General features: G+C 36.4%; 1 protein-coding gene across 1 annotated transcript in view; it reads left to right on the top strand.

Annotated features, from left to right (window-relative positions):
* The first annotated feature begins 589 nt into the window (after nucleotides 1-589).
* Nucleotides 590-26,941, top strand: part of GRXCR1 (glutaredoxin and cysteine rich domain containing 1) — a 38,818-nt gene continuing 12,466 nt past the window's right edge. Inside the window, exons 1-2 of the mRNA XM_035325786.1 lie at nucleotides 590-1,000; nucleotides 26,462-26,701. Of these exons, the coding sequence (XP_035181677.1) occupies nucleotides 605-1,000; nucleotides 26,462-26,701 (636 nt within the window). The 5' untranslated portion in view covers nucleotides 590-604. The remainder of the gene's footprint in view (nucleotides 1,001-26,461; nucleotides 26,702-26,941) is intronic.

Below are 26,941 nucleotides of genomic sequence, written 5' to 3'. Positions count from 1 at the left end.
CCAAATGCTGTCATAGCTCCCCTCCTAATCTCTGCAAGCTTATACAGAAAGGAAACTGGCCAATGAGGTCTGACTGGTAGGTGAATGAAATGTCATGATGAAAGATGTGCCCATCATTTACTCCTCTTTGGTATTGAAATTTGTGATTTTCACCTCAGGTGTCATGTACATGAGCAGTTGTGACTCTATAAATCTTGTGGAAAGCTCTTTCTACCTTTGTGCCTTCCTCAGCAAGCAAAAATTACATTTATATAAACTCATGTAATGTCTGTTACTGGGTTTATCATGAGTGGGTTTGAATTTTTATTCAATGAATATAATTTCTCCCTTTCTTCTTTAGTGCTAAAAACTACACAATGGCTCTTTAATATTTAATTGATGATATCGTTTTACGGGTTTTAGTTTAAAGGTAACCATAGCACAAACACATCCATTATTAACTGCCGAACAGCAGTGTAGGTTCTTGGGGATCCTCTTTGGCTTAATATGAGAACCCCTGTCAGCAGGAAACAGTGCTGGTATTGTTGTTAAGCGTGACAAACTGGCAGGTCCAATGGGCACCACAGTGGAACAATGCAAACTGCTTATATCGGTGGAAGAGACAATGTTTAAGAGCGAGGTGAAGGTGGAAGGTGAGAGGCTGTCGAGGAAGGTTCGGTTCCGCGTGGCGTCCTCGCACAGCGGAAGGGTGCTGAAGGAGGTCTATGCCGATGGGGAGGCCACTGACTCACTGGACTCTGAATACGCCAGTAGCTCGGAGACCGACCAGACCAGCCGGTTGAGTGAGGTGGAAGGGCAGCAGAACGGACACGTCGGGTCTGAGTGTGATGAAAATGAAAGCGAGCAGGATGACTTGCTTATTTTAGTCAGAGCCGCTAAAGAGAAGGGTTTTGGTACAAAACGAGTCAACATTCTCAGCAAAAATGGCACTGTCAGAGGTGTCAAGCACAAAGTCAGCGCTGGTCAAGCCCTCTTTGACAATCTGTCAAAAGTATTTCAGGTAAGTGATGCAGTACAGCTGGCTCTAGGCCCAGTATCTGTCCCTTTTAATGTTGCATATTATTCTGTTCCTTTGTCCAGATCTCTCTCTTTGACAATTTCTCAGGCTCTGGATTCAATTCTGCTTCATCCCCTTTACTGGCTGCTGGCTGCTCTTGCTCAGCACAGTCTCATTGCTCTTTCTGGTACACACTGGCTCCACTCTCCAAACTGACTGCAATATTTTTTTTTTTCAAAATAGACCTAAAATTTGCTTACCAGCACTGGGTATACTGTGCTTCTCATGTCAAGACCAGGAAAGAAACAAAAGAGAGGAATTAACCAGGGCTTTACCAAAGATCTGTACAGGGGATCTGTACAAGGATGTGTCATGTTTCCACCTCTGTTGTATTAGTTCTAATGAGTTTGCAATGCTATCTACTGTCCCTTACAAGTAAATATGTATACTTGTAAATTCCATTGTGTTTAATCTGCAAAGTAGATCAAATTAAATGCAGGATGGCAGCAATGACTGTTTTCCCACATGAAAATTTCAGAGGAATGAAATCTTAGTCAGACGTGTCTTTTATTAATGTCTGTTTTCCATTCATTTTATTGAAGGAGTAGAATATCTGTATTTGAAACAGTATGTGCCACACTGACCCCTTAGACAGAGAAAAGCAGGTCTCAGAAAACTCAAGATAAAGTTCTAAAAAATTTAGTTCATATACATAATTTATCTACATAACTATTCAGGTCTTTCAGTCATTAATATTCAAGCAAAAGAACAAGTATGCAACAAAACTCTCTCTAAAGTTTATTAGAACCCAGAATTATGATGCTCATTTAAATTAGCCTATAGTTGGCTTCAGTGCCTTCTTTTAAAATAATTTATGCGGCTTTAAATCATGGGGAATTCAATATTAATACCAATAGCTTTTTGTATTGTAATTAAACATTCTAAAAGTTCTTTGTTACTTTGAAGCTAAGTCATTTCATAATACTGGCTGTGGAATGGCTGTGGACTGGCATTCTCTTGCTTCTGAGTATGAACTCACCCCCTGTGCTGTACCTAGTCTTTTTGTCAGTACTGATTCTGTGTGAGAAGTCTCTTTCTTTCTTCAAAGATGAATCATCTGCAATGTCTGTGTTTTGTTCTTTATATCACAGAGCACTCAGTGAGCTTGCTTTCTTTCAAGCTACTCACCAAAAACTTTGCCCTCGACTTCCCTGCTCTGGCAAAATTTGTAACAAACTCACTTGGAACTTTTTCTAATCAGATATAAGTTAAGAAGTGTTAGCTGCAACATGTCTGTGTTCTTCTCCCACCTTGATTCCAGACCCTGTTCCATGTTATTTCTATAAATAGAATAGAATAGGATAGGATAAGATAGGATAGGATAGCATAGCATAGGATAGACTAGACTAGAATAGACTAGACTAGAATAGAATAGAATAGCATAGAATAGTTCAGTTGGAAGGGACCTGCAAGAATCCTCAAGTCTAACTGTCCTTTAAAATAAGTCACTTTGTTCAGATATTCTAGGGATAAACAGGGATTCATTAAATGGTCCTTAAGTCACACAGTCAAGATCTTTGATGTTTGGTGTTCAGAAAAACATCTAGTATACCTGTGATAAAAGCACTCCTATGTATTTTTAATATTCCATTGAATACTTGTCTTTTTGAATAATTTTTCCACATTTGCTAACTACAGCCTTTCTACAGAATTGGTTTAAACAGCTCATTCCCATAACAGTCTCATCCAGAAGCCTCACTTCTGGAATTTTTGGAAATGTGAATATTGTGAGGCATACAGGCGGTATTTGTAGGAAAAAAAAAAAGAAAAAAGAAAACGTTATTGTTATTGTATGATACAAGCCTGAAAATGTACATACATCAAATAAATGTGCAGCCCCAGCTACATCTTCCTGCAACCACATGCCAAGCACTTCCATCACCAGCACAGCCACCAAATTCCAGTTTCAGGCATTTCTTAAGATGAATTAGGTCCCATGTGTTTGCTTGTCCAATGACTGTCCCTGGACATGAGCTGTTGTGGCATGGTGACATTAGGACCTCTGTCTCCCTTCCTCCTGGGAGGAGCCTGGGGAGCCCAGCAGGAGCAGCCATGTGCAGCTGGGGATGGCACAGCTGTGGGGATGGTGTGGGGAAGAGAAGCATGTGTTTGGGGTAGCGTCTCTGCTCCATGGCAGGACGTTAGGTACAAAAATGCAGGAAGACACCAGCCCAATTTGCGGGAATGGTGTTTCCATGACAACCCCACCAGCCTTTTTCTTCCAAGGGTGATGCCATAAAGAGACCATTCCCATAGCAACTGGAGCAGGCAGGCTGCTGGGGCTCCCCTGTGTCCAGTCTGTTCCAAAACCATGTCCAACCTGTCCCACCACCATGCCCATTCAACAGCCAAATCCACCTCACTTGGGACCTGAGGGGTGGCCTCAGTTCATTTGTACAGGCTGACACTACAGTGGTCAGATAGTCAGAAATATTTTATCCATGAGAAATGTGCATGGTTCAAAACCTTGAAAAGACCATGAGCTCCTGGTCTTCCTGTTCATCCACCTTCTCAGCATGAGTGAAATTATCTTCACTGAAACATTAAATCTGACCACACTGGTAGTTCTGGATCTAAGTAAGTGACCTTCTGATTACACCAGGGGCATAAGCTCTTTCTCTGCATATATCAAACATATATAATTATTTCTTCAGCACATGACTAAAGCGTTTGTTTTCTAATACTTAAACCTGAACATTGTTAAAATGTGAATAGGTTTGAATACATCCTATATTTTCCCATACAAAGCAGAACAGAAACAATTCTTTTGTCCTTGAAATAAATGTAATTCTCTTCATAATTACTTTGTGTGTATATATGTGAGTGTGTGTCTGAATAGGTTGTCCCTGTGATGGCTTCCAAGTGATGCAGAGCAATAATCCTGTGGTTGCCTGGTATATTGCTAAGTAGTGCAATGTTCATTTCATGCGAGACACTGCTGTACACTGTGCACAGCAATGGAACTCAGCCAGAGCTTTCAAACAGGTATCCCCTCATTCCCAGTTTTAGCACAGATCCTTTCCTCTAGTCCCACACTTACACACTCCACTGGCCTTCCACTATGCTCTGAAAGGTCGTTTCCTGCTAAATTACCTACAGATCTCATTCCCAGGCAGGGCCTGCTGACATCTGTTATGGAAGGGCAGGCCTGGTTAACAGACCTGATTAATGTCTTTCTGAACATTGCATCAGAATGGATATGGGTGAAGAGACAGACATAATGCGTTTGGTCTTTATGATATTTTCCAGTGCAGTATCACAGGTAGACCTAACATTTAACGTTACAAAATGTAAGTCAATATTCAGCCAGATAAAGGATTAGCTTATTAATATTTAGAGAGAGAGATGGGAAAAAACAATCAGAGTTAAAAATCAGGTAGAGTTTGTTAAGAGAAGGAAAGCTTCTGGGGTGGTTAGAGTCATTGCCATCTCTCTGCTTGTTAGTGATCTGGCGAAGTGAACATGCTGCAAGACATGCAGAGCTCACAAAACCAGAAGGGATGGCTAATGCCAAGCCACAGAGAAAATAAAATGAAATACAGCCACAAAAGCAACAGTCTTCCAAAGAAGGCAGATGCTGCAAAGTGCTGATAAGAAAGTTTCTGGTGTGACAGTAAAAGCAAAGGCCTTAGGTTGGGTGGCACACTATATCACTGTCCTCTGAAGTGTATCACTGCAATCCCCAAAACTACGGGCAGAAGAGAGAGGAAAATGTCTGTGGTTTTACTGGAGAAGTCACGATGTAACATCATTCCCCTCCATGGTTCTTTGGTCAGTGCTGGTTGTGCTCCTGACTTTCCAGCATCATTGGACTCTTTGAACTCAAAAACTTCTAGTACTGGACTAAGTTTGTTAGAGGCCTCCTGAGCTTTCCCTTCATATTCCTGTCCATAAACACTGTCCTGTGACTCCCAAACAGGCATAGTTTGCAGAAGGAAATGACATGCTGGATTCCCAGTAACTGTCCATAGCAATGTCAGGGAAACCTGCTCATAACCTAAAGCTACCTTTTGTCATATTTATAAGGGGAGATAAACCCCAGTGACTTGTAGGTACCTTCTCTGAGATATAAAGATCCAGGGTATGTTTTTAGTGTTCATGAATCTAAGTATTGAGTATTGTAGCACTGAAATCCACCTAAGAACAGGAAAAATTATAATTACAGAGAGTCAAATTACTACAAAAAAGGTCTGTTTTACAGAAAATTCAGTGTTAGCAGGTCACCTGGATCACCACTGGAATGGTCATACTGTCTGTTCACCTCTTCCTTTGTACCTTCCTAAGTCCTTTTATCTGTAACCACAACACATGGTACGGTGATTCAATTAATTCTGTTAATTAAGTGATGGCTAAAAACAGTCATTTCCAGAGCTGGTTGCTGAACAGCCATACTGATTCAAAAAGAAAGATGCTCAGGTCTGTCAGCTTTTAACAGGAGCCTGGGGTTGGTCAGTATTTAAGATATTAATATTGTTGTCATGTTATCCTATAAACCAGCTCTCATATTCTTCTATAAATCAGCTATAAAGCACTGAACTCAGACAAGTCTATTATTAGAATATTCATGATATTTTAGTTTTTGCTGTTACTGGACTTGAAATACATATTCGACTTAGACAATGTGTAAACAGACTTTAAACTATCTAAACTTCTAAAAGTTATATACAAGCTTTGAGTTTGAAAAGACTTATCTGTCTCTTCTTTAAAAAATATAGGTAAGAATGTCTTGATTTTTCAATGTACTCAACATTGGAAAGCTAAGCAACAAAACCATGGTTACATTTATCACCTCTTCAAGATTGAATCAATAATTGAAGAAAAAAACACTAGGCTTTTGTTCTAGCAGTCTGATCAGCATGCCCTGGATGTCTGTCCAACCTGCCAGAACACTGTAAGATCTCAAAATTACTCTTGTTCTGGTGTGTTTTGATCCCAAGAAAAGATCCATAAAAGAAGTCTGTGTTCTTGAGACACTCAGGTGTCTCAAGCAGAGTCAAACCCCATAGACAGTTCAAAAATTAAACCTTTCTGCTCAGTGTAAATATAAGTTTCTGCTTCAGATAAGCATGTACTTTGCCTCTGGAATCACACCTACATTTGCAGATGAGTGCAAAATGTTATAAAATTGAACTGGCATTTCCCCACTGGTTGTACTATTTTTATTAATTTAGCACAGGTAGACTGGATCACAAAATGAAAGGCAACTGAGCCAGCCTTTGTGCATTTTGCAGCAGAAATCAGGCATCAGTGATGTGAGTGGTGCAGTTTTGAACCTTGACAGGCTTATCTGTGCAATCCAGCCTTCCCTGAAACAGACTGTACTGACACTTACTAGCACAGGTCTGTGAACGCCCTTGACACTTGAGTCTCTTGTATAGCCAGCCTCCTGCAGCAGCAGGATGGGAGCAGGAGTGGGGAGATCATTTTGCACTTTGCATCTTCTCTCATCTGCTGATAGAAAGCAACTTCTAAGAACTAACTGATACTGAACAGAGATGTCTCAGACTTACCCCAGCTCAGATCTAAGTGCCTGTGGTCCAAGCAGATTGTGCAGCCTGTAGGAAAAAGCAAAGCTGTTGTCCTGGGCTGTGAGGGAGAACACAATTACATTTTTTCCTTTTGTGAAGTCTACACCATGTGGCTACTTTCCCAAACAGAGTGATTTATTAATTAGCCTTACCCCCTGGCATACCCTCCTTTGCATAACAAAGGGCAGAGCAAAGAAGCTATGCTTATACAGCAGTGATTACTTATATGTAGAATACATAGATGTAGTATTAGAGTGAACCAGGACTTTAGGTATAGATTCAAAAAAAAGATAGGCTTCTGAATGAGGACTTAAAACTACATTAATTTTCCAAACCCCTCTTTTGTTGCTACCTTGTCTGAAAGGCAAAGAAAAACCTTTTATTAATGAAAATTTGATTAATGATCTGCCTTGGCCATGTGCCTCATTATATCAGTATTGACAGGATGTGACAGGTACCTCCTACTCATGTCCTGTGGGACCCACAAAATAGGCATTCCTTTGCCTGCCTCACCTGCAGGGCTTCATGCAGTAGGTGTCCTCTGAGCATGCCTGGTGGATCAGATCCTACACAAAATGTACATAAGCAGATGCTGCTTTGTTACAAAATGTGTCCTCAGGAGGCAGTGGTGGGAGTAGTACTTTGAGTTAGGCAGTCATAAGACAGCGTGAATAAGTTGCTGGAGCAGGCTTGCTGACTCAACTTGTCATCCCAAATACTATACTTGACTCCCATTTCTCTCTCTCTCTCTCTCTCCAGTCTTACACATTATAAGGTGATGGCATTACTACAGCAAGAAAGTGTCCTAGAAAAGCTTGTAACCTGTGACTTACTTGTCAGGGACAGGAGGTAGAGAGGAGACTGAATCCAGGTAGACAAGACCTGAGAGACTGCAAGTAACCACATTCTGCCAGTCTCTGCCCCCCTTTAAATCTGAAACAACAACAACAACAACAAAAAGAACACACAACAAAACAAAACAAAACAAAACAAACAAACAAAAAAAAACACTTTTGCTTTCTTTTTGAAAGAAAGAATTAATGTGCTTGTTCTCAGGAAATGAACACAAATACCAAATGGAAAAAAGTGGTCATACTTAGCAGTATTCGTAAAAACTTTGGCCTCAGGAAATTCTCTGAGCTGAAAAGAACAATAAAATTAGAGAGTATTAGGAGGAAATGCCATATATGCTTTCTATCCTCTCTTAATTATCTGTCTGGTAAATGACCTGGAATACTAGATGAACACTGGTGCTGAGCCCAGTTGCAGCTCTGGTATTCTTACATAATGTCACTTTGCAGAGCTGCTCGAGAAGGTGCTCAGCCTTTCAATGAATGTGGAAAATGCCTCTTCTTCCTTTAAGCTGACCTTATTGTTGACTGAAAAAGAGTAATGTTAAGTAAACTGCTTATCAAAAAATTCTTAGGACATTAGTGTAGAAGTTCTTTCTACTTATTCTAACAGTATGAAATTCGTTTTTCTGAGAGTTGGCCTCTTACAACAGAGATAAAATGATGAACTGGTTAGTATTAAATGTTAAGTAGCAGCAAAAACACTTTTATTTTATTTTTTTTTTTGGCTATGAAGCTCAAATCAGTAACTCAGGAGGACAATTAGGAAAAAATGACTTTTAAAGTGTTTTTAAAACTAGAACCATCAAAAAGAATTTAAGCTATTCTCTCTTTGTTGATATGGTACAACACGCTGCCTGCTATCTCATTTGCTGTGTCCTCTTGCCCATAAATGTCTTCATCCTTTGACACAAGACAAATGAATTCTGTGGTCAACTTAAAGCTGAAAGTTGAAATATAGTTGTCTACAAATTTGAACCATTCTATATGCTTAGTTACTAGCATCAGTCTTGTTTATTTACATCTAATGATTATGTGCAAATAAACCACCTTGCAAACAGATATTTAAGGGTCCTCATTGTACCCATTGTCTTAGGTGAGGTATATTTTAGTTACATTTACAAACATAGAAGCAAATATTTTAGGGCTACTAAGATGATTAAATGACTGGAGCACCTGTTGTATGAGGACAGGATGAGAGAACTGGGCCTGTTTAGCCTCAAAAATAGATGACTGAGGGGAGACCTCATCTGCATAAATATATGAGGAGAGGGTGTCAAGCCTGTCTTTTTTCAGTTGTGCCCAGTGACAGGACAAGAGTCAATGGGCACAAACTGAAGCACAGGAGGTTGTGGCTGATTATGAGAGGGCACTTTACTGTGAGGGTGAGCGAGCATTGGAACAGGCTGCCCAGAGAGGTTGTGGAGTCTCCTCTGGAGATATTCAAAACCTGCCTGGATGTCATCCTGTAAAATGTGCTCTAGGTGATCCTGCTCGGTAGGGGGGTTAGATAAGATGACCTTTAGAAGTCACTTCCAACCTCCATTCTGTGATTCTGTGATTTTGCTAGAGTGGGACAATTTGTTACTAGTCTGCACAGCAGTACACTTGTACAATTGTAAAAATATGCTAATAATAAGGATAGAGCTCATTTCTTTTAACAAATGTTAGCTTCAAAGAGTTAGAAATTTTCTTCACCTTAGTGGTATGGTTCTGCGGGTGTGTACTAATGTTTTTCATTTCATGCCATAAAAGACATTAACAAAAATGCTTATTAACAAGTTAATTACATTACGATTCCATGTAATTTACAGATCTCAGAACTACGTCAGATCTGAACTAGGATTTGCAAATCCTTTGAAACACCAGTATTTGCAAAGACTAGCTAGTCAACTTTAAATGTACACATGCTTTATTGGAACTCTATTACAATGACCCAAGTAAAGTGTATTTTAGTAGTTGACCAAAAACACATTTCAGGAGTCACCTGCTGCCAATTTAATTGTCATGTACATGTCATCTCCTTTCTTAAGAGAGAAGAAGTAAAGCCATGTTTTTTTTTATATATATATATATATATATATATATATATATATATATATATATATATATATATATATAATTCTTGCTAGACTGTTCTGGCCTGTCAGCAGCCTGCTTTGACATTTGTCTAGTACTGTTGACAGTTTATTACACACTACACCAACACAAGGTTGGTGATTAACAGTTTGAAAGAAAGAAGTGGTTAAAGAGATACTTCTTTTTCTGGCTGGAGCTTTAGCCTGTGACTGTAATGTTCAGCAGTACAATACGTTTGTAGTTAAAGTGCAGTAAAATATACTTAAGAATGTAATTTGCAGCTAGAGAGAAAAAGGTTTGACTTTCATGCATGAAAACCACCTTCACTGCTGCAACATCCAGTGCTAGATATTACAAAGCATGAAAGTCAAATCTTGCTAAAATTTTCTACATCTTATAAGGTAAATAGTAATTAGGACAACATCCCCAGCCTTTTGATTTTGAAAAGGAGTAGGAAAAATATTGCTTCCCAACCGAAGAAGCAGTCCTGTGCTTTTGCTTGGAACAGTTAATCATATTGTAGAAAGTTGGCCACAGTACAAGTCTTTACAACCTCCATCATACAGAGCAACAGAAATGGTCACAGACGAGCAACTCGAGTCAGTGAGGTAAAGACTTATTTCACACATGACAAGAAAGATGACAGAAAGCCATCTATATTGCTAGTATGAATTGTGGAAAACATTTTAACAACCTTAGCACAATTTTGCTTTGGAACTATATCTAGAGTCACCATCCATCAATAATGTCAGAGAAGTATGTCTTCTATACCACAGAAATGCCACATGAAAATTCACTCTTCCTCCCCTCGTCACAAGAAATATGGGAAAGCTTACTGGCCAAAAATTGCACAAGTTTATAACAAAATGCAGTGTTATCTTCTGCACTGACAAATCAGACAATGCTGGTGCAAAGGCAAAAAAAATGTTTCTTTGGGATTGAGTTTGGTAAGCTTTTTGGAATGCCACTGATTGCAATAGCAGTTGTGCAATATTATTTAATAAAAATATTTTTCCCCATGCAACTTGTGCATGTACATCAGAAAGCGGACAGTTTCTAAACATGCATACACAATTGCAGATTTTAAAAGAAAATATGTTCTTTTCCTGCCCAGCTTCTCACGTCCTGCTCTTAGTGTAGTGCACCTAAATGCAAAAGGACTCTCCCTTCCCACACAGGCATCAGTGAAGCATTCCATTGGTATTCAAGTGCAGAATGCCACAAGAGACAGGAAACATTCTTCCCTGATTAAAGAAGGGAAAAATGAGTGATTTAACCATTATTGCTAGAGTTCATTCCACCTATTGCAGATCTTAATCTGCACCTTGAGGACTTCCCTCTCTACGTGTTCGCTGATGGTTTCAATCAGATTTCCAAATGTGTAATGGAGAAGTCTGCTCTAAATTCCACCAACGTCCAACTATATAACCACCTACTCAGTCCCTCCAAGTCTAAGATTAAGTTCTCATAAAGATTTAAAAGAGATGGCAGCTCCTAAATTACCTGTTCAGAAAATAGATTCTGTTCACTTAAATGTCTATGAAATTTTGCTATGGTGGCTAAGATTTTTGCAACTGCCTGTTGGTCATGCCTTTTGAAAACCTGCTTGGTGCATGATGTTCTCATGGATCTTCATGTAAGAGACTGCAGAGTGGAAGGGTACTTCTACAGCTCAGGATTTGCATCTGGATACAAATGTCAGTCTATTTTTTTTTATTTTTATTTTTTTTTTTAGGGGATTAAATAATGTCTATGTAAAGGAGACAGGGAAATGTTGCTCCAAAAGAAAAGCAGATAGCTAACTTAAATCACCCCAGCATCTCCATTTCTGTTCATATTCTTTGACCACAACACATTAAACTACATGACATGATATAGATTATATCCCTATTATAAGTACATTATTTTAGGAAAATATAATTGTAAATATAAAAATGTATGTTTTATTTTAAAACTATATATCTCTGGACCAAATCCTGATTTTGACTAGAGCATAAAGCTGCTTAAATTGTCCCTGCTAAAAAATTTTCACCAACTGCAGATGTGATATATACAGAACAACTACACTGGCAGCTATTTGTACATCAAAGCTAGGGATAACAGTATGGGTTATTCCAGGGCAAGACTAGTATATTTATGCTGTCTAGGAGTTGAATCCTCTTTGTCTGCATAAAAATCTCCATCTCTGCCTTTGGTTTTGGAATGCATTCAATAAGAAAAGGAATGAAGCACCTTATGTGTGCAATGCATATGGCTCTTTAATTTAAAGAAACAAAGATTGAGTGTATAATGAGTAATTAACTACTCAGGGTGTGAAGATGAAAGTACCAAAGTTCTAGATATTATTAAGTAATGAAGACATAGCTGAGAGCATAGTTCCAATTATGTTAGGTAATTTAGCAGGGAAACACGGTCCTTTATCTCTCAGTGCTAATACAGAACTAAGTAGTGCTATAACTTGAAGAGATTCCTGTTCATCACTTCTGTGTATTGAGCGATAAGGCTCTCTGTTGTTGGGGAGCAAGGACCGAGTCAGCACTTCATCAGCATTTTGTCAAGCTAAGCATTGCTCATGCTCTTTGTCTCATTCAGAGACTTGTGGAACATTCATTAGTGGAGGCAGAGTGCTTTGTGGTACTGGGGGAGAGTATGCTCTCTGCGCACCTGAAAAAATTATTTGCGTTTTCTTTAACTGTGAAGTACAAATGACAACTTCAACTCATTACAGAATAGCCTGTTTTTATCTCAGCCCAGATGAGTAATATCTTCAGGTAGTATTTAAATTTGATAGAACAGAGGAAAAGAAAAAGGGAATCATTTTCCACATAAGTGGCAGAAGTTTGGAAATGAAAGCTATGCATGCCGAGAGGGTGCTGGTTTCCCAGTTTTGCTCAACACTTCTTGTGAGTTTCAAGATGCCAGTGCATCTCATTCCAGTTGCCATTCACAGGAATACAGTAAAAGATTAAATAACTTTTGACAGAAAGCTTGTTATCCACCAAGCATAAAAACTCCAGGGTATATCCCAAATCAAAGTAATATTCATTCAAATTTTTCCTCTGATTTTCATAGAATAATTTATGTTGGAAAAGGACCATAAGATCATCAAGTCCAGCCATTTTATTGCACAGGAAGGTAAACTGTGAAGAATGGATTGCAATTTAGATTTTTTTCTACTGCTGCTATTTGCAGTTCAAAAGTGGCACCTTAATCCATTTATGCTACTGCATTCTTTAGCAGTTCTGAGTGAGCAGTAGTTCTGTTGTGTAAGACAGACTGACCCCAGAGGGTAATTGATCGTAATTAAAGTTAAATTTTCGGCTGACTTAAACCTAACTGATAAGAGCTTTTCTTGATGTTGTTTTGTACTTATACACTATCTTTTACACTAGAAAAATTAACTGTTTCAACACTAGTGCAAATAAAAAAGTCATGGACTATTGCGTTGTTTCCTAATTTTTTCTGTTATACTCAAGGAAAGCCTTAGGAAAAAAGAACCATTCACCATGCAAAGCATAGCTTGGCCAAGAAGACAGAGGTATATAACATCATGAGCAGGATCCCACCTGCTAAACAGTTTGTTCTGCAGTCAGCAGTGGGATGAATTATAACTGTAAGAAGCTCAACAGGCTACAGTTCATTTTCATAGAGCAGCAATGCTTTTTAATTAAACAAACTGTAACTGACATTTGGGAACTGAGAATCACTATGTGAGCAAACTGCACCTGGCTGTGTTTAAATGTAAAATCATTGTCAGAGATCCATGTATACATTATTACACTATTATTAGCATCTATCAATCTCTCCAGCAGTGTAAGGTTACAAAAGGGAATATTTTAGAAAGGATGAGTGAGGGACTGGTGAAAGACAGGAGAAAACAGAAAGAGTGATTATTTCTTCAAACAGAAATCAACCTGCCAAAATAGAAAGGGGTAGCAACCTTTTCTTTTAAAATTCATCTGTGTGCCAGAGAACAATAAACAGGGTTTTCCAGAGCTCCTGCCAAAAAGAAATGGGCTGGAGTAGACACAGTCATTTTCATGACAGTAATTTGCTGCTGATCAACACAAACCTGAAGTATGCAATGTTCCACCAGGGGAAGCAGCAGTGATTACAGACAGATGGGACCAGCATGCTCAAACCAGGACTCAGTCAGAGCCATGCTGTTTGCTGACTTTTTCACATGATCTGTGCTCTCAAACAGCTTCATCTTTATCTGCCCACCCTCAGAAATTCTTGCTCTGGTTCACTTCTGGCTAAGGCCATCCTTATAGGATATTCTCAAATAGGACACAAGCTGTACAATGATCCTACATAGACAACTCAATATTCAAATATCTTGAACAGTGTGATAAACAGATAAACATAAACAAGAATAAAAGCTGTTTTATTACTGAAGATAGGATTTGGGACCTAAATCTCAGCATGCTGTTTAAGACAATTATATTGTGCTTTTTTTTTTTTTTTTTTTTGGTTTGTTTTTTTTTTTAGTAATTCAGGGTGACATAATGGGAAGTGTAAATAAACCTTAGAATTACCACCAGCATTTGAATAATTAGCAGAACAAGATGCTTCTACTCATGACAGGTAATCATATTTGAAAAATCATACTCATTTTATTGGAAAGCAAGGCCAAAAGGAACCTTACAATGTGAACTGAGAGTAATACAACATGCAAGAGAAATAATTAGCAATTTTAAACATTTTATGAACACAGACAAATATAAGCAACTCTAGATAAGTTTAACATTTCTCTAGATAAGTTTAACATTTCTGTTTGGGCAAGTGGTGAAGCACTAAAGACTAGTCACAACTCTTTCAAGTTGACCTATATGCTCTCTTTTCCAGCCCATCTTCTTGTTTTGACTAGAACCAGAAAAAAAAGGCTCAGAAAAAATAAACACATAAAATCAGTGTTTTTTAAACATGAGAAAAAGTTCAATTTTATTGAAACTCCATTCTCATTTTAATCTGTATCTCCCTGTTCCCAATGATAAGGAGATAAAGGTGAAATAAAGAGAGAACAAATGTTGAATAATAATTCTTTTCCATACTTCTAGATATAATTGGTATTAGTACCAAGTAGTATCCCATGAACATTAAGCAATAGGAAATTAAATGGTGGTCAAATCTTCTTCTAAGAATAAAGACTAATTCTTAGATATCCAGGACTTGTAAATTGTTTAGAATTGCATAATTAATATTAACATTATTTTCATGATACATCTGTGATCCATTGTTTCAGTTCTCTGGTCTTCCACATTATTTACAGATGTATATTTAGGTAGGCGGATGCTATGCAGCTCCAGTCATACATTTTAAATTTATGGATGGCAGCATTTCTATAAGTGATATGCAGTAGACTTTTTTTTTATTTTTTTATTTTTTTTTCCCTCTCTTACATTAATTAATTTCTGTTTCCAAGGTGCTTTGGAGAAGTAGCAATGATCTTCTAATATGCCTGTTCTCTGTTGTCTGTTAGCAGACACAGAAAATTGGTAGGAATGATATGTTGCGAATCACCATTTCTATTTTCACACTTTATTTGACTTCCCAATTTTCCAGATATATATTTTGCATGTCAAAAGACATAAACTGTTATGCTGTTGTTTTGCCTCTCTTTGAAGTAATACAACCATAAACCATCACCAAGATAACTTAATACAGTGAAAGTTCATGCTAAAAAACTTCCAAATGGTCACACGATTCATGCAGCAAAATAATGTTATACAATTTTGTAGGCATTATGTCTGTATACAGGCATGTCACAACACAAGCTATGTCTTCCAAGAATAATGTTCTTGCAGAAACAGGAGGTTTACAACTTCAAAATACCCATATTTAACCTCCTCTATGCTGAATTTTCTTCCTAACTATGTTGTAACTAGAAAAAACTCTAGAATAATTTTCAACTAGGACTTCAGTCTGACAACAATGGGATTTGAGGTTTTGGAAATCTTTGCAGCTACTACTTTTGAATTTTTCTGACTTTTTTTTTTTTTTTTTTTTTTTTTTTTTTACTCCTATGCATTCACTGGCACAGCCTACTTCTTAAGGCATGCTATTTAAATTTAAGGAGCAGTTTTAATTTATTTCTTTTATGCAATAACAACAATGCAAGAAATATAATATATGTATATATATGTTATGTATATCCAAGAAGCAAATCAGAGAGCCTGTAAGACTGTAACATAATTTTATTGAAGTATAGATTTCAATTTCCTGATCCAGCAAACACATCAAAGAGAAGTTGTTTATAATGTCACTCAGATTGTGCAGATAAGCAAATGCTAGTAAAATTAACTTATAACTCTTCTACCACTGCACCTGTAGAGAACAATTATTTCCCTGGTTGTACAGAAGGTTACAGTGAACTACAATAAATCTTTCAACACAAAATAGGCACAGAAAGGAACAAGGCATATCTCATTGCCAAAGAAAATTCATTGTTAGAACAGGTGTTGTCTGCATGATGTGGTCTGTATAGGTTAATGCAGGTATTAACCATGTTCTTGTTAAACATACTCTAAAACATCTATTAGAAGTAAAACATATTTCAAATAATACCACCACTGTTCCTCTTGTATAGGCAATCTTGGTCCTCTGAAATGATTGATCAGGAAAGGCAAGGTAAAGGAAATTTAAAATAGGTGATTTAACTGAGAGCAGTTTTAAACTTTATTTACTTTCACCTTCCCAAACAGTTCATTTCAGAGATGACATTACAGATATTGAGTTAACAAATCAAAGAACAAAACTGTACTATACGCTGGCACAGCTATTGAAAGTTGAGAAGCTATCAAGCTCTTAGTGCAGATGAAGATCAACATCAGAAAAAGCAAGTGTACCTTCCATTTGTTTTGAGGCCACTTTGCTCACTCTACAAGCAAACAGTGTATTTAGTAAAATAAATACACTAAGAAACTGTCATGGAGCTTGACCCAGGTGAAGTCACTTCATGGATGTGCACTGAAGTAAATGATGATCCTAGGGTGGCAAAATCATTCTATGAGACTTGTTTCCAATTAAGTGATAAATATTTCTCCTTTTCATAATGCATTCTGGGAACTATTGCAGTTTTATTCAGTTTACAAAGTGAATGTCTTTCACTTGGTGCAGAGCATTATCTCCACCGTGTCTCCTCATACTGAGATGAATCTTGGTTATCAGTTTGGACTGGATAAAAAGCTCCAAATGTTTTCATTTGACAATATTAGTCAAAAAAAATGATATAAAATAATCATTCTAGAATAATGCTTTATGTGGTTTATAATGACTGATATACTCAAAGAAACTAAAGTTATCAGACAACACTTAAACACTGATTTTAAGTACTACTTAATTCTGGAAACATTTGTCACCAGATACTCATTTTGTAGGTGAGATCATAATAAGAATGAAAGGTTTCAGGTATCTGTTTTTGTGTAAGATCCCATAGCACACTTTGTAAATGAAGGGAAAGTGTTTCTATACCTTGCTGAAACTTGGCTTGGATATTACCTGACTACTGACTTAAAATTGCAATAGAAGTTCTTGGCTATAAACAAACATTTTTGTATGATGGTTGTATTTGTTGATAACAATTTTCTGAAATTAAGTTTTGTGGATACTGATGTATCTTAACAGATAGTGCTGTAACAACAGAATTGCACTGTCTGGAATTAAGTGCCAGATGTTTCCACTGTGGATGCAGTGGACTTTCTTTGTCCTAGCAGTGGAAGTTTCAAAATTATTAGCAGTCTAAAGTCAGTACAGGCCAAATGTAACAAGATTACTTGTGGGACAATTTGTCTAGCTCTAATACTTTATTGTTATTTGTCTTGTGCATTCTAACACTGTATTTTTCTTGGTGTCTTTATTGTGTTGATGAGTGGAGAAGAAAATGCTAGCAAACTGAATCACAGAGATCTCTGTAACAGCATATATATATGTAATTATTGAAAAAGAATGAAGTAAAATCATTTAATAAAGATTTTAAGGACTGTATGATAACATTTTAAGGACTGTATGATAACATTTTTCAAATTAACAGTAGCAATTATATTTCATTTATGGGCAACATTTTGGTAATTTCTTAATATCTGTAGCTTTTAGGACTATATTTTGGTCATTATTATTACTTGGTGTAATAATTTCTTCCATTACTTTTGAAGAATGAATGAAATTGCCTGCTCAAAAAAAAAAAGAAAAAAAGAAAAAAAGAAAAAAAAAGGATATGACAGATGGTTTTTGAGATGTGATTTGATCCTCTAAATGCTTAGATTTCCTTATATGTCACCAGCTATTAAATAAATTACTGTGCTGAATATGGAGCATAAGATACTCTGTGGATAAAAGGTACCTTAATATTTCTTTCAAGTCACTGTATTTCCCTTGGAAAGAAAAAGAAAGATGAGATCTACCAGGCTGATGAGATCTGTAAGGTACAGAAGATAGAAACACTCTAGTGTAAACAGCTAAACTATTACCTGTTCTAACCCATTCTATACCTCAGACTACCTAAAAGTAGATGTTACAAGACAATCTAGGTACAATTTTTCTGTCTTCAGGCCTCTTTCACCAAAACCAAGAACATTTCAAAGCACTGCATGATGTTAGATTATCGTTGGACACTTACTGAAGAACCTTTTTCAAAAAACTTCTAGTGTCTTTTGTAAACTACTGAGGGCAAAACTATTTTTGGCTTCTTTTGCTTCTTCCCTTTCAATATTTGTGGGAAACTGTGCAACAATGAAATCCTTCTCTTTTCTTGCCAAACCATTCAACATTTCCAAGCGAGACTTCCCAGAAACTCTTTCCCTTTTCCTCTGGAAGGAGTTATTGGAGATATCAAGTTGGTAAGCACGATGAGAGAGAAATAAAGAGTGAGTGATCAAAAGAGGAAAACAAGCATTATGTCACAGTGTGGTTTCTTCCAGGGAGAATTTCATGATAGATTAGAATTACTTACAGGAATTAATTTTTGCTTCTGATTTTCGAAGGCCTCATTTATTTCTATCATATGCAAAAAGGAATAAATACACTAATAAGAAAATACTGATAGGCATCCCAAAGCACGATAAATAACATCCAAATAACATCAAATAACATCCAATTAGGCATGGACAGATACTGCTCTTTTTTTTTTTTTTTTTTTTTTTCAAATTTGAACACTCTATTACATTATGCGCTGGCTGACTTCCTTAAGTAAATCAAATAAATTTTATTGTTATTTATTTTTATTTTTTTAACCCAGAGTAAGTGCAATGCTGGTAGCAGGCAGCTTTACCTTTATAAAGTACATGCAAGCAGAAGCATCAGGGTCTAGCAGAAACCACGACCCTGAGGGAGATAGCTTGTTCTCTTAGCTGGATTGGGGTCACCTGAGAGCAGGCTGTATGAGTGCGTGCAGGAAGAACGGTAACAGGAACATAGGGAGGTGAGCTCAGATGTATTCTTTGTACTTCATGAACCCTTCCTGAACCCTTCCTGAACCCTTCATGAACTTCATGAATAGCTGAAGCATTGCAAAGAGCTGGGAGAAGCAGGGTTGCACCCTGTACTCCACTGCTGTGATATTGCAATTATTTTTTCTGGTTTGAAGTGAAAACCCTTTGACACCTCCTGCACAGCAGTCTATGCTGGAGGGTATGTGGGAAATCCTACAGTGGCAGAAAAAATGCTATGTTATGTTTTGTTATTTGAGGAACAGAAAGGGTCGCAACACACATATACATGGTGTGAGAGGTTGGACAGGCCTTGTTTTGCTTTCTGAGTACTCAATAAACCGACTTGAATGCTGAGAATAATGTTAAAAGCTATTTTTTCTTCCTCATAAAATGGCTTGGAATTCTTTTGGAAGAAAGGAACTACATAAAAACCACATGTAATGTTATTACTACTTCTGTTATTTTCATCAGATCAAAGTTGATATATGATCTGAGAAGTAAAAATGAACTACAGACATACATAAAGAAACTATACATATGCCTTAAGCATAATGAAATCCTATATCTATTTTATAGATATAGATATAGATATAATCCTATATCTATTTTATAGATATTGCATTGATGAGCAATTTCCCTGCCAACTTCAGGGAAGTAAAAATGTGCTATTTTACAATCTGGACTATATGATGGACGTATAAGTAAGAGAGACAAGAATTGCCCAGGAGCTAGAAGATCAAACAATTCAGTTTCCTGCTGGATCTCAGCCTTTCTCTGTAACTGTGACCAGCTCCTCAGAATTAACTAGCCCTATGAAACAGAAACAGAAAAAAATAGATGCTTCATGTCCTGTGTTGGGACATTCAATCAAGCAGAAGAACAGGTTCTCCTGTACTGCTTTTGGAAATGGATATATTCCTAGGGCTGCTGTTTGTGGAGGAGGAGAGTGCCAGAAAGTAGGCAGATAAGAGGCACACAAGTACGTGTGCTATTTTGAAATCTGAGAAAAACAATGACTGAACCACTTTCTTGAACACAACAAAACTACTGTCTGTGTTTGAGACTGTTCCAGTCTCTCTGTCTGCCTAGTTTAGGGGTGCAGCTCTTGATGCTCTCATTGGTAAATTGGTATTGATACACCTTACCAGCTTACAGATGGTTATGTGTATGATAACTGGTGATATAATTTCACTGTCGCGATGACAGGGGGTCACAGACTCCAAGTCCTACAGTTATGGTCCCTGCAAGTACCAAACCGGATAAGAAAAAGTGTAGTGTTATCAAAATTATACTTTTAAGAGAAGGTTAGGACACAATTTGAATCGAGTATATGACCTGCTATGTTGCAGAAAATTAGTCTTTCTTCTACAGTGCATTACTAAAATGCAGATTCTTGTATTTAATAAAGTTCAATTTTCCCAAATGTTGACATAGTGCCAGGTCCTTGAAAACAATGTAAACAGAACTAACAGACTTAACGTAGTAGAGCACTTTAGAGAGTGCTTAAATTAAAAAAATAAGTGAACACTGTGCTTTTGCTGCGTGAGCCTATGGAGGGTTTGAACTACAAACAGTGAAATCGAACAGAATGTGATTTTGTACTGAGAGTGCACACCATGGCTGTTTGCAATTCCTTCGGTATGCGTAAACAGACCTTACCTGCCAAGGAAAAATATGTTACTTTGCAACATGAGATCCATTCATTGCATGAGGTATTCTGGCCTGGGAATCAATGCTTTCTGAAAAATGCCATTAAATCTTTAATTTAAAATAGACAACAAACAATGACAGACCAAAGGGACTAGTTCACAACTCTATTAGCACTGTATAATACTGTAGAGTTTTCACTAGACCACAAACCTTCAGTCTCCAGCCATCTCTTTCAAAGAATATTACACATTTTCATCTAAAGAGTGTCCTGGTGTCTTTTATTAAATACTATGCATTTTGGAGAACATGTATGTTCTGAGGAAATGTCATGTAAAAAATTTTTAAAATTGTGGTGATTGTTTTTTACGTTAACTTTTCAGAAAGAATAAATTTGTTTTAGTACTCATTTCATATAGATTTTGGAAGCCTTTTAAAAGTCAAAAGACAGTACAAGTTTTCAGTCTTGCAGAAACTAAAGGCCATATTCAGCCATAGCTGACATTCCTTCTGAGTGTAAAATAAAAATGAAAATTCAAAAAACCTCATGATTAGAAAACTATTGTTAGATCATAACTCTTCTTGCCAATTATTGGTGTTGATTCAAGCCCTAAGTTATGTAATACCAGTTTTGAATTGAACAGCTTAAATTAAAACTTGTAGCAAGCACGTATGAATATATATATGTGCACATGCATCCGTGCATACATATATCTATATATACATCTTTTCTCTTGCACAACATTTTCTTTAGATCATGAATGTTGCATTTACTCACTGAAGCATCTCTTGGTACCGGGTCTGTAATGTACTTTAGATTCCTTCTTCAGCTGACTTAGTGGATAGGAGATACTTTGCTGGTCTGATAGTATCTAATTGCTAAGCCAAGAGGTGCATATTTCAGTAGAACAATATGAGATGTTGAAAGATGATATTCTGGGACAGAGAAGGGCATATCAGCCATTGATTTAGGTCAATGAAGCAATTCACTATCGTATGAGTAAGATTAGTTGAATGTTACACCTGAACATAGTAAAAACCTTTTAAGATCTCTTATGTGATAAAAGCTGGCATTAAAATTTGGGCTTTTGACAAAGTATTATACAAGTCCATTAATCTTAGCAGAAAAAGATTCTGTTTTTACTAGAAAAGAGTTGCTCATATAAAGTAAAATATAGAGCTTGTTTTCTAAATAGATATTCTTTTCACACCAATGAGATTAAAACACACATTCATACTTCTGTCCAGAGGGAAGATTAGAAAAAAAACAAACACATCCCCTGATGACTTTCAAAGTGTTGCTGTCACCCTTTTCCTTTGCAAGCAAATAAAAAGGAGGCTAAAAACATGGGTATTCCTCTCCCTGCTAGTCTTGTTTATTTACCTGCATGCAGACATGGTCATATAGAAAGGCTTTCAGGAAAAATAAAAAAAATAAAAAAAAATTACAACTGCTTTATGAAGAACCCCAAGGTCCACCAGTGGTCCTTACACAAATAGAAAAACATCAGTTTGGACCACTTCCTCTGCTCTGAATTTGGCTAGATCCCAACTGTGCTGCAAAAAAATCCATGATATGAGTTTTGGTCCAAAGAACCACTCAAAGTCAGCAAGGCAGACATAAAAATGTCATAAAATATATTAAAATATATAGCCTTGGGAAAGCAATTCATTAAAAATATGCTGAAGAAACAATCTAGTATTATTATTCCAAAATCCATTTTATAATTTTCCCTCACAAATAGGATTGTGAGTGTTATCTACGTAGACTGGAGGATTGGTCAGGGTCAGCATAGATACGTGATTAGCAGAGGAACACGGATTTTTTGCTGCTACTTCAGTTGCAACGGGATTTTGAAGCTAGGGTTAAGATACACTGGGGCAGATCTGAGCCCAGAGACATCTATGGGAGTTTTACAGTGTATGAATTTAAACAGCTTTCAGAAGTACAATGGAAACACCTGGCTGTTACACAATATTTTTGGAGCTGCTGAGAAGTCTGTTATTATTGTTGTGGCAGGTGTTGTACAGAAAAGGTAAATTCTCAAATACATTTTGAGTGTGATTCTCAAATATTTCATTATATTTGTGCAGCTCCAGCAATATGCCTTGCTTAAAAACAAAAACAAAACCAATCAAACAAACAAACAAAAAAAAATCCCAAAGTGTTGAAACAATTTGGAGATTTGTATACTTGTATATTCTATAATATATTTGCTGTTGAGTACTTTCATTGGTACCAGTATTTTTTATTTTTTTTTATTTTTTTTAAAAAACTTCAAGATGTCATATATTAGTGACCTTGTCTCTGTTTTATTGTTTACTACATTTTGTTTCACTGCCTGTCTTTCATGTCATATTTCTTGCATTATGATTTCTACATTTAGTTTGTACTGCTCTAAATTTGTTGGTATCGGACAATTTGTTTTTTGCTTTATTATCTCTTTTTGGTTATTTCTGTCTCTTCATCTCTTTTGCAGTCTCCTACATCCCTTCATTTTGCTCTGTTTTTTTGTTTTGAGTAAAAAAAAAAGAAAAATAAGAGAAGAAAAGAGAAGAAAAAAGAGAGAAAAAAAAAAGGCAGCTGTTCCTGAATCACTGAGTGGCATCTGTATCATGAAGTCATGTAGGTTATGCTGCTGCTGTTGCTGTCTACTAGCTGGTCCCAAGCAAAATTTAAGCTGTTTAGATTGACACAATAAAACATCCAATGCCTTTGAATGTTTCTTTGGATGTTGGTAGCACAATGCTATTAATTTGTGAGCTGTAAACGATGCAGAGCATTGAAGCTAAAGAAAGTTTATTTCCCTCTGCAGCCTTAAATCTCTTCCTTTACAGTTTTTCTCTATGGACACCTTCTTTGAAACACACTCTTGGCCCATGTGCCAAGAGTGCCATGTGACTTTCTGAATCTGACACAAAAAGTTGCTGCCTCTGGCCAAATGGTTTTCATAAGCTTCAGGTTTCAATGAGAATCCCAGTTAAGTACAAGAAAATGGCCAATGTAAATCACTCCAAATCTTTTGGTTTGTACATCTTTTGAACTTCCACAACCTAAGCAGTTTTGTCATGCCCATTAACCTGAGAATTGCCTTCTGTTTATCTTCAGCTAAAATTTGAAGTTTGTTACATTAAATTGTAAATATTCATTTTCAAAAATCTTTCTATTCTACATTTTCTACATTTTCTATTGCTTACATTGCTTGCAATTTATTATTATTATTATTATTATTATTATTTTTTTTTTTTTAACAGTTCCAGCCTAGGAAGCAAAAGCAGAGTGTTCAAACATTATTCTGCTGATTTATTTCAAAACCATATTCTAGCAACTAAACATTACAGGCTGTAGCTGTTGAATTGGATAGAAAAATAAGAATTAACATAGATTCTCATTAAGGAAAACCAAAACCAAAATCAAACTAACACATGTAAATCTCTCTAATTATCTTTATTTTTATTTTTATTTTTATTTTTTTATTTTTATTTTTTATTTTTTTTAATACCAGTGTGGTTCAGGACAGGTGAGAGGAAGGATTTTCTCTGGTATGATAAAGTCCTGCCAAGGATAAATTATGTGCGTTTTTAGCACAGAAAACAAGGCATTTAATAAAATTTCCCTAAAGAATTATTTAATCAATGCCCTTTATATTTCTTTGCAGAGCAAACGAGCTTTTCTTCACTGTCACAACAGGGCAAAAATAAAGGAATAAGCATAAAAGTGACTCTGTGTACACACCTTCCACTTGATATCTTTCCAGATTACTTTACAACTTTCCGTTTTTCCATGTCTTCACCTGCTTATTTGTATGCTACAGGGACACCACAGTCCTGATGCTTCACTAGATAATGACTGTCTGTATCTCTCCTGCCAGCCTCTGCTATCTGGGAACAAACAGCATTAAAGATTAGAGCTATGAAGCAACATGAATTTCCATCCTGTTGAGTGGTTTTCCACTTAAAAATGTATTTTCACTCCAAAAAGAAGAAAACAATGAGTATGTGAAATTATATCGTGAAAGAATATTTTAAGACCTCCTTTTGGTTACTTCTGCAAAGGTTGAACTCATCCTCCTTCCATGCACAGTTACTACAATATTTGTCGGTGTCTATGTAGATTACTTGTCTTTTAAGCAGAGGACAAGCTAATCCTTTCACTTGGGATGTGTGAATTATATTCTGGAAAAGAGTCAATTTGCAGTAGAGATGTAACAGATTTTCAGCCCAGAAAAAAGACTAGAAGAAAAGTAGCTCTCTTTTTGTAACATTATTTATAACATTTTTTTTTTTTTCCTAAAATGAAAGCTCTGAATTCTATTCAAAGAGAAATAAATACTGACATATGACAACATGCTTCTTTCCTGGGATGGGAGATGGAAAATAGGTAAATTACATATATCTGCAATTAAACTTCCAGTGATCTGTAAGTTATTTGTAAAACTCACATAATCTTCTAAGAATTCTTTGCTGTACATTGAACCATGTAGACATCTTTTTAAATAGAATATGCTTTTAAAGAGACATTTTTCTTCAATTTAAATAGTAAGATAAATCATGACCTCATTATTTGACAAAATCTCCAATGGCTTCTACCCATTTTTGTCTTTACAATTATTACATGACATGGTTCAAAAGTATCCATACACCCATCAAGCTTTGCTTTGCATAGATTGCTAAAGTGCATTATAGGTTTATTTACTTATTATTTTCTAACTTGTGGTTTTACTCCTGGAATAGCACTGAAATAATGAAAATTCCTTTGCAATATAGTATAGATAACTCAAAACCCTTGGAAATGTCTTACTAACTTTTAGAAAAGCAAGAATTTTAGCTATTTATTGGTACAGAGTGTCTTTGATCAGAGCAAAGATTCTCAGGCTTTTAAAAAATGTACTATTCTCTCTTGGACAAAATAACCCCTGTAGTACTTACACTACATATTTTTCTTCATCATAGAAATTAAATATGAGGTATAAACTTATACCTATGAAGAACTGGCCTGTGTTGTAACTTATTACAGACAATGGAACTCTGTCCCCTAACTGCAGAGGGCTTTGATTTGGAGACTGAATACACACAAAATGTTGGCTGGATTTTAGAATGATATAACTTGGGTCCTCACTAAAAAAATAGTGATAAATCTGTCCCCTCTCCAATTATGATCTAGCTCAGCATGGAGATAAAATATTCTATGTCAGTGTTGGTTCGTGGATGTGATGCACCTTTTAGCTTTGGTTCTTGTCCTTGCTGAAAGGAGGCTTTTAACACCTTAGCTATCAAGTCTGGACTTTGTCTGGATACTACCAGATTGTGTTTGTATAAACAAACAGGAGTCACTGTTGTAACAGAATCAGGCACTTTTAAAAACAGTGGGGAGCCCTGCACTCAAGTTTCTGTTGTTTTTTTGAAGAATCTGTGCTTTTGCAAATGAAATGGGTTTAACCCAAAGCATTGTGTCTTACAGCTTGGGGAAGGTTGGTGAATTTGTGTACAGTACAACAACAAAAGAATGATGACTTATTCAAATTTGGAAGCCCACCAATTCTAAAATATGTCTGTTTCTTGAAAATGTTGTGCTTGATTAACTATCTCCAAAGCTTTCCAAAAGAAGTAAAGTTGCACCTTCCTTTGATAAGCAGTTTAAATTGCCTTAAGGTGGTGATTACAAACACTTAGTTCCTCACACTCCATTTTACATTTCAAAAAAGTACAGAAGAGATTGTATTTCTCTTTTTCTGCATAAACAATATTTTTAATGAAATTATTCAATACAATATTTGGATGTTATTACAGCAGCCAGAAAAACAAACAAACAAACAAAAAAAAGCTGTTAACACTTCATATACTGCAAGTGGATTTTTTTTTCTTTTCCAGGTGTCATCAGTGCCGGAATTTGGCCGTATAATAATTTATACTACCAGTCTTCGTGTGGTGAGAACCACCTTTGAAAGATGTGAACTGGTTAGAAAGATCTTTCAAAACCACAGAGTTAAATTTGAAGAAAAAAATATTGCTCTCAACAGTGATTATGGAAAAGAACTAGATGAGAGATGCAGGAGGGTGTGTGAAGTTCCCTCCCTCCCTGTTGTGTTTATTGATGGCCATTACCTTGGGGTAAGTAAAACATGAGACTAAGAAGTCTGTAAGAACAGAAGAAAGTCATGTTTTTATGAAATTGTTTGCAATGTTGGAATGATGGGAACAAAGACAGAAGCCCCTTTGTGGCATGTGTTGCAGCCATCCATGCTGTTAGGTTTGATGTAAAGACACAACAGAGCTGGGGAGAGGCTTTCAGGAGGGGAGTAAGATGCAGTAATGCAATATAAGTGATGCTGTGTTTCTAAGAAAAGAGTT

Source organism: Oxyura jamaicensis, chromosome 4, assembly GCF_011077185.1.
Source record: "Oxyura jamaicensis isolate SHBP4307 breed ruddy duck chromosome 4, BPBGC_Ojam_1.0, whole genome shotgun sequence".
NCBI classification, from domain to species: Eukaryota; Metazoa; Chordata; class Aves; order Anseriformes; family Anatidae; genus Oxyura; species Oxyura jamaicensis.
This window is presented reverse-complemented; position numbering and strand designations above follow the sequence as displayed.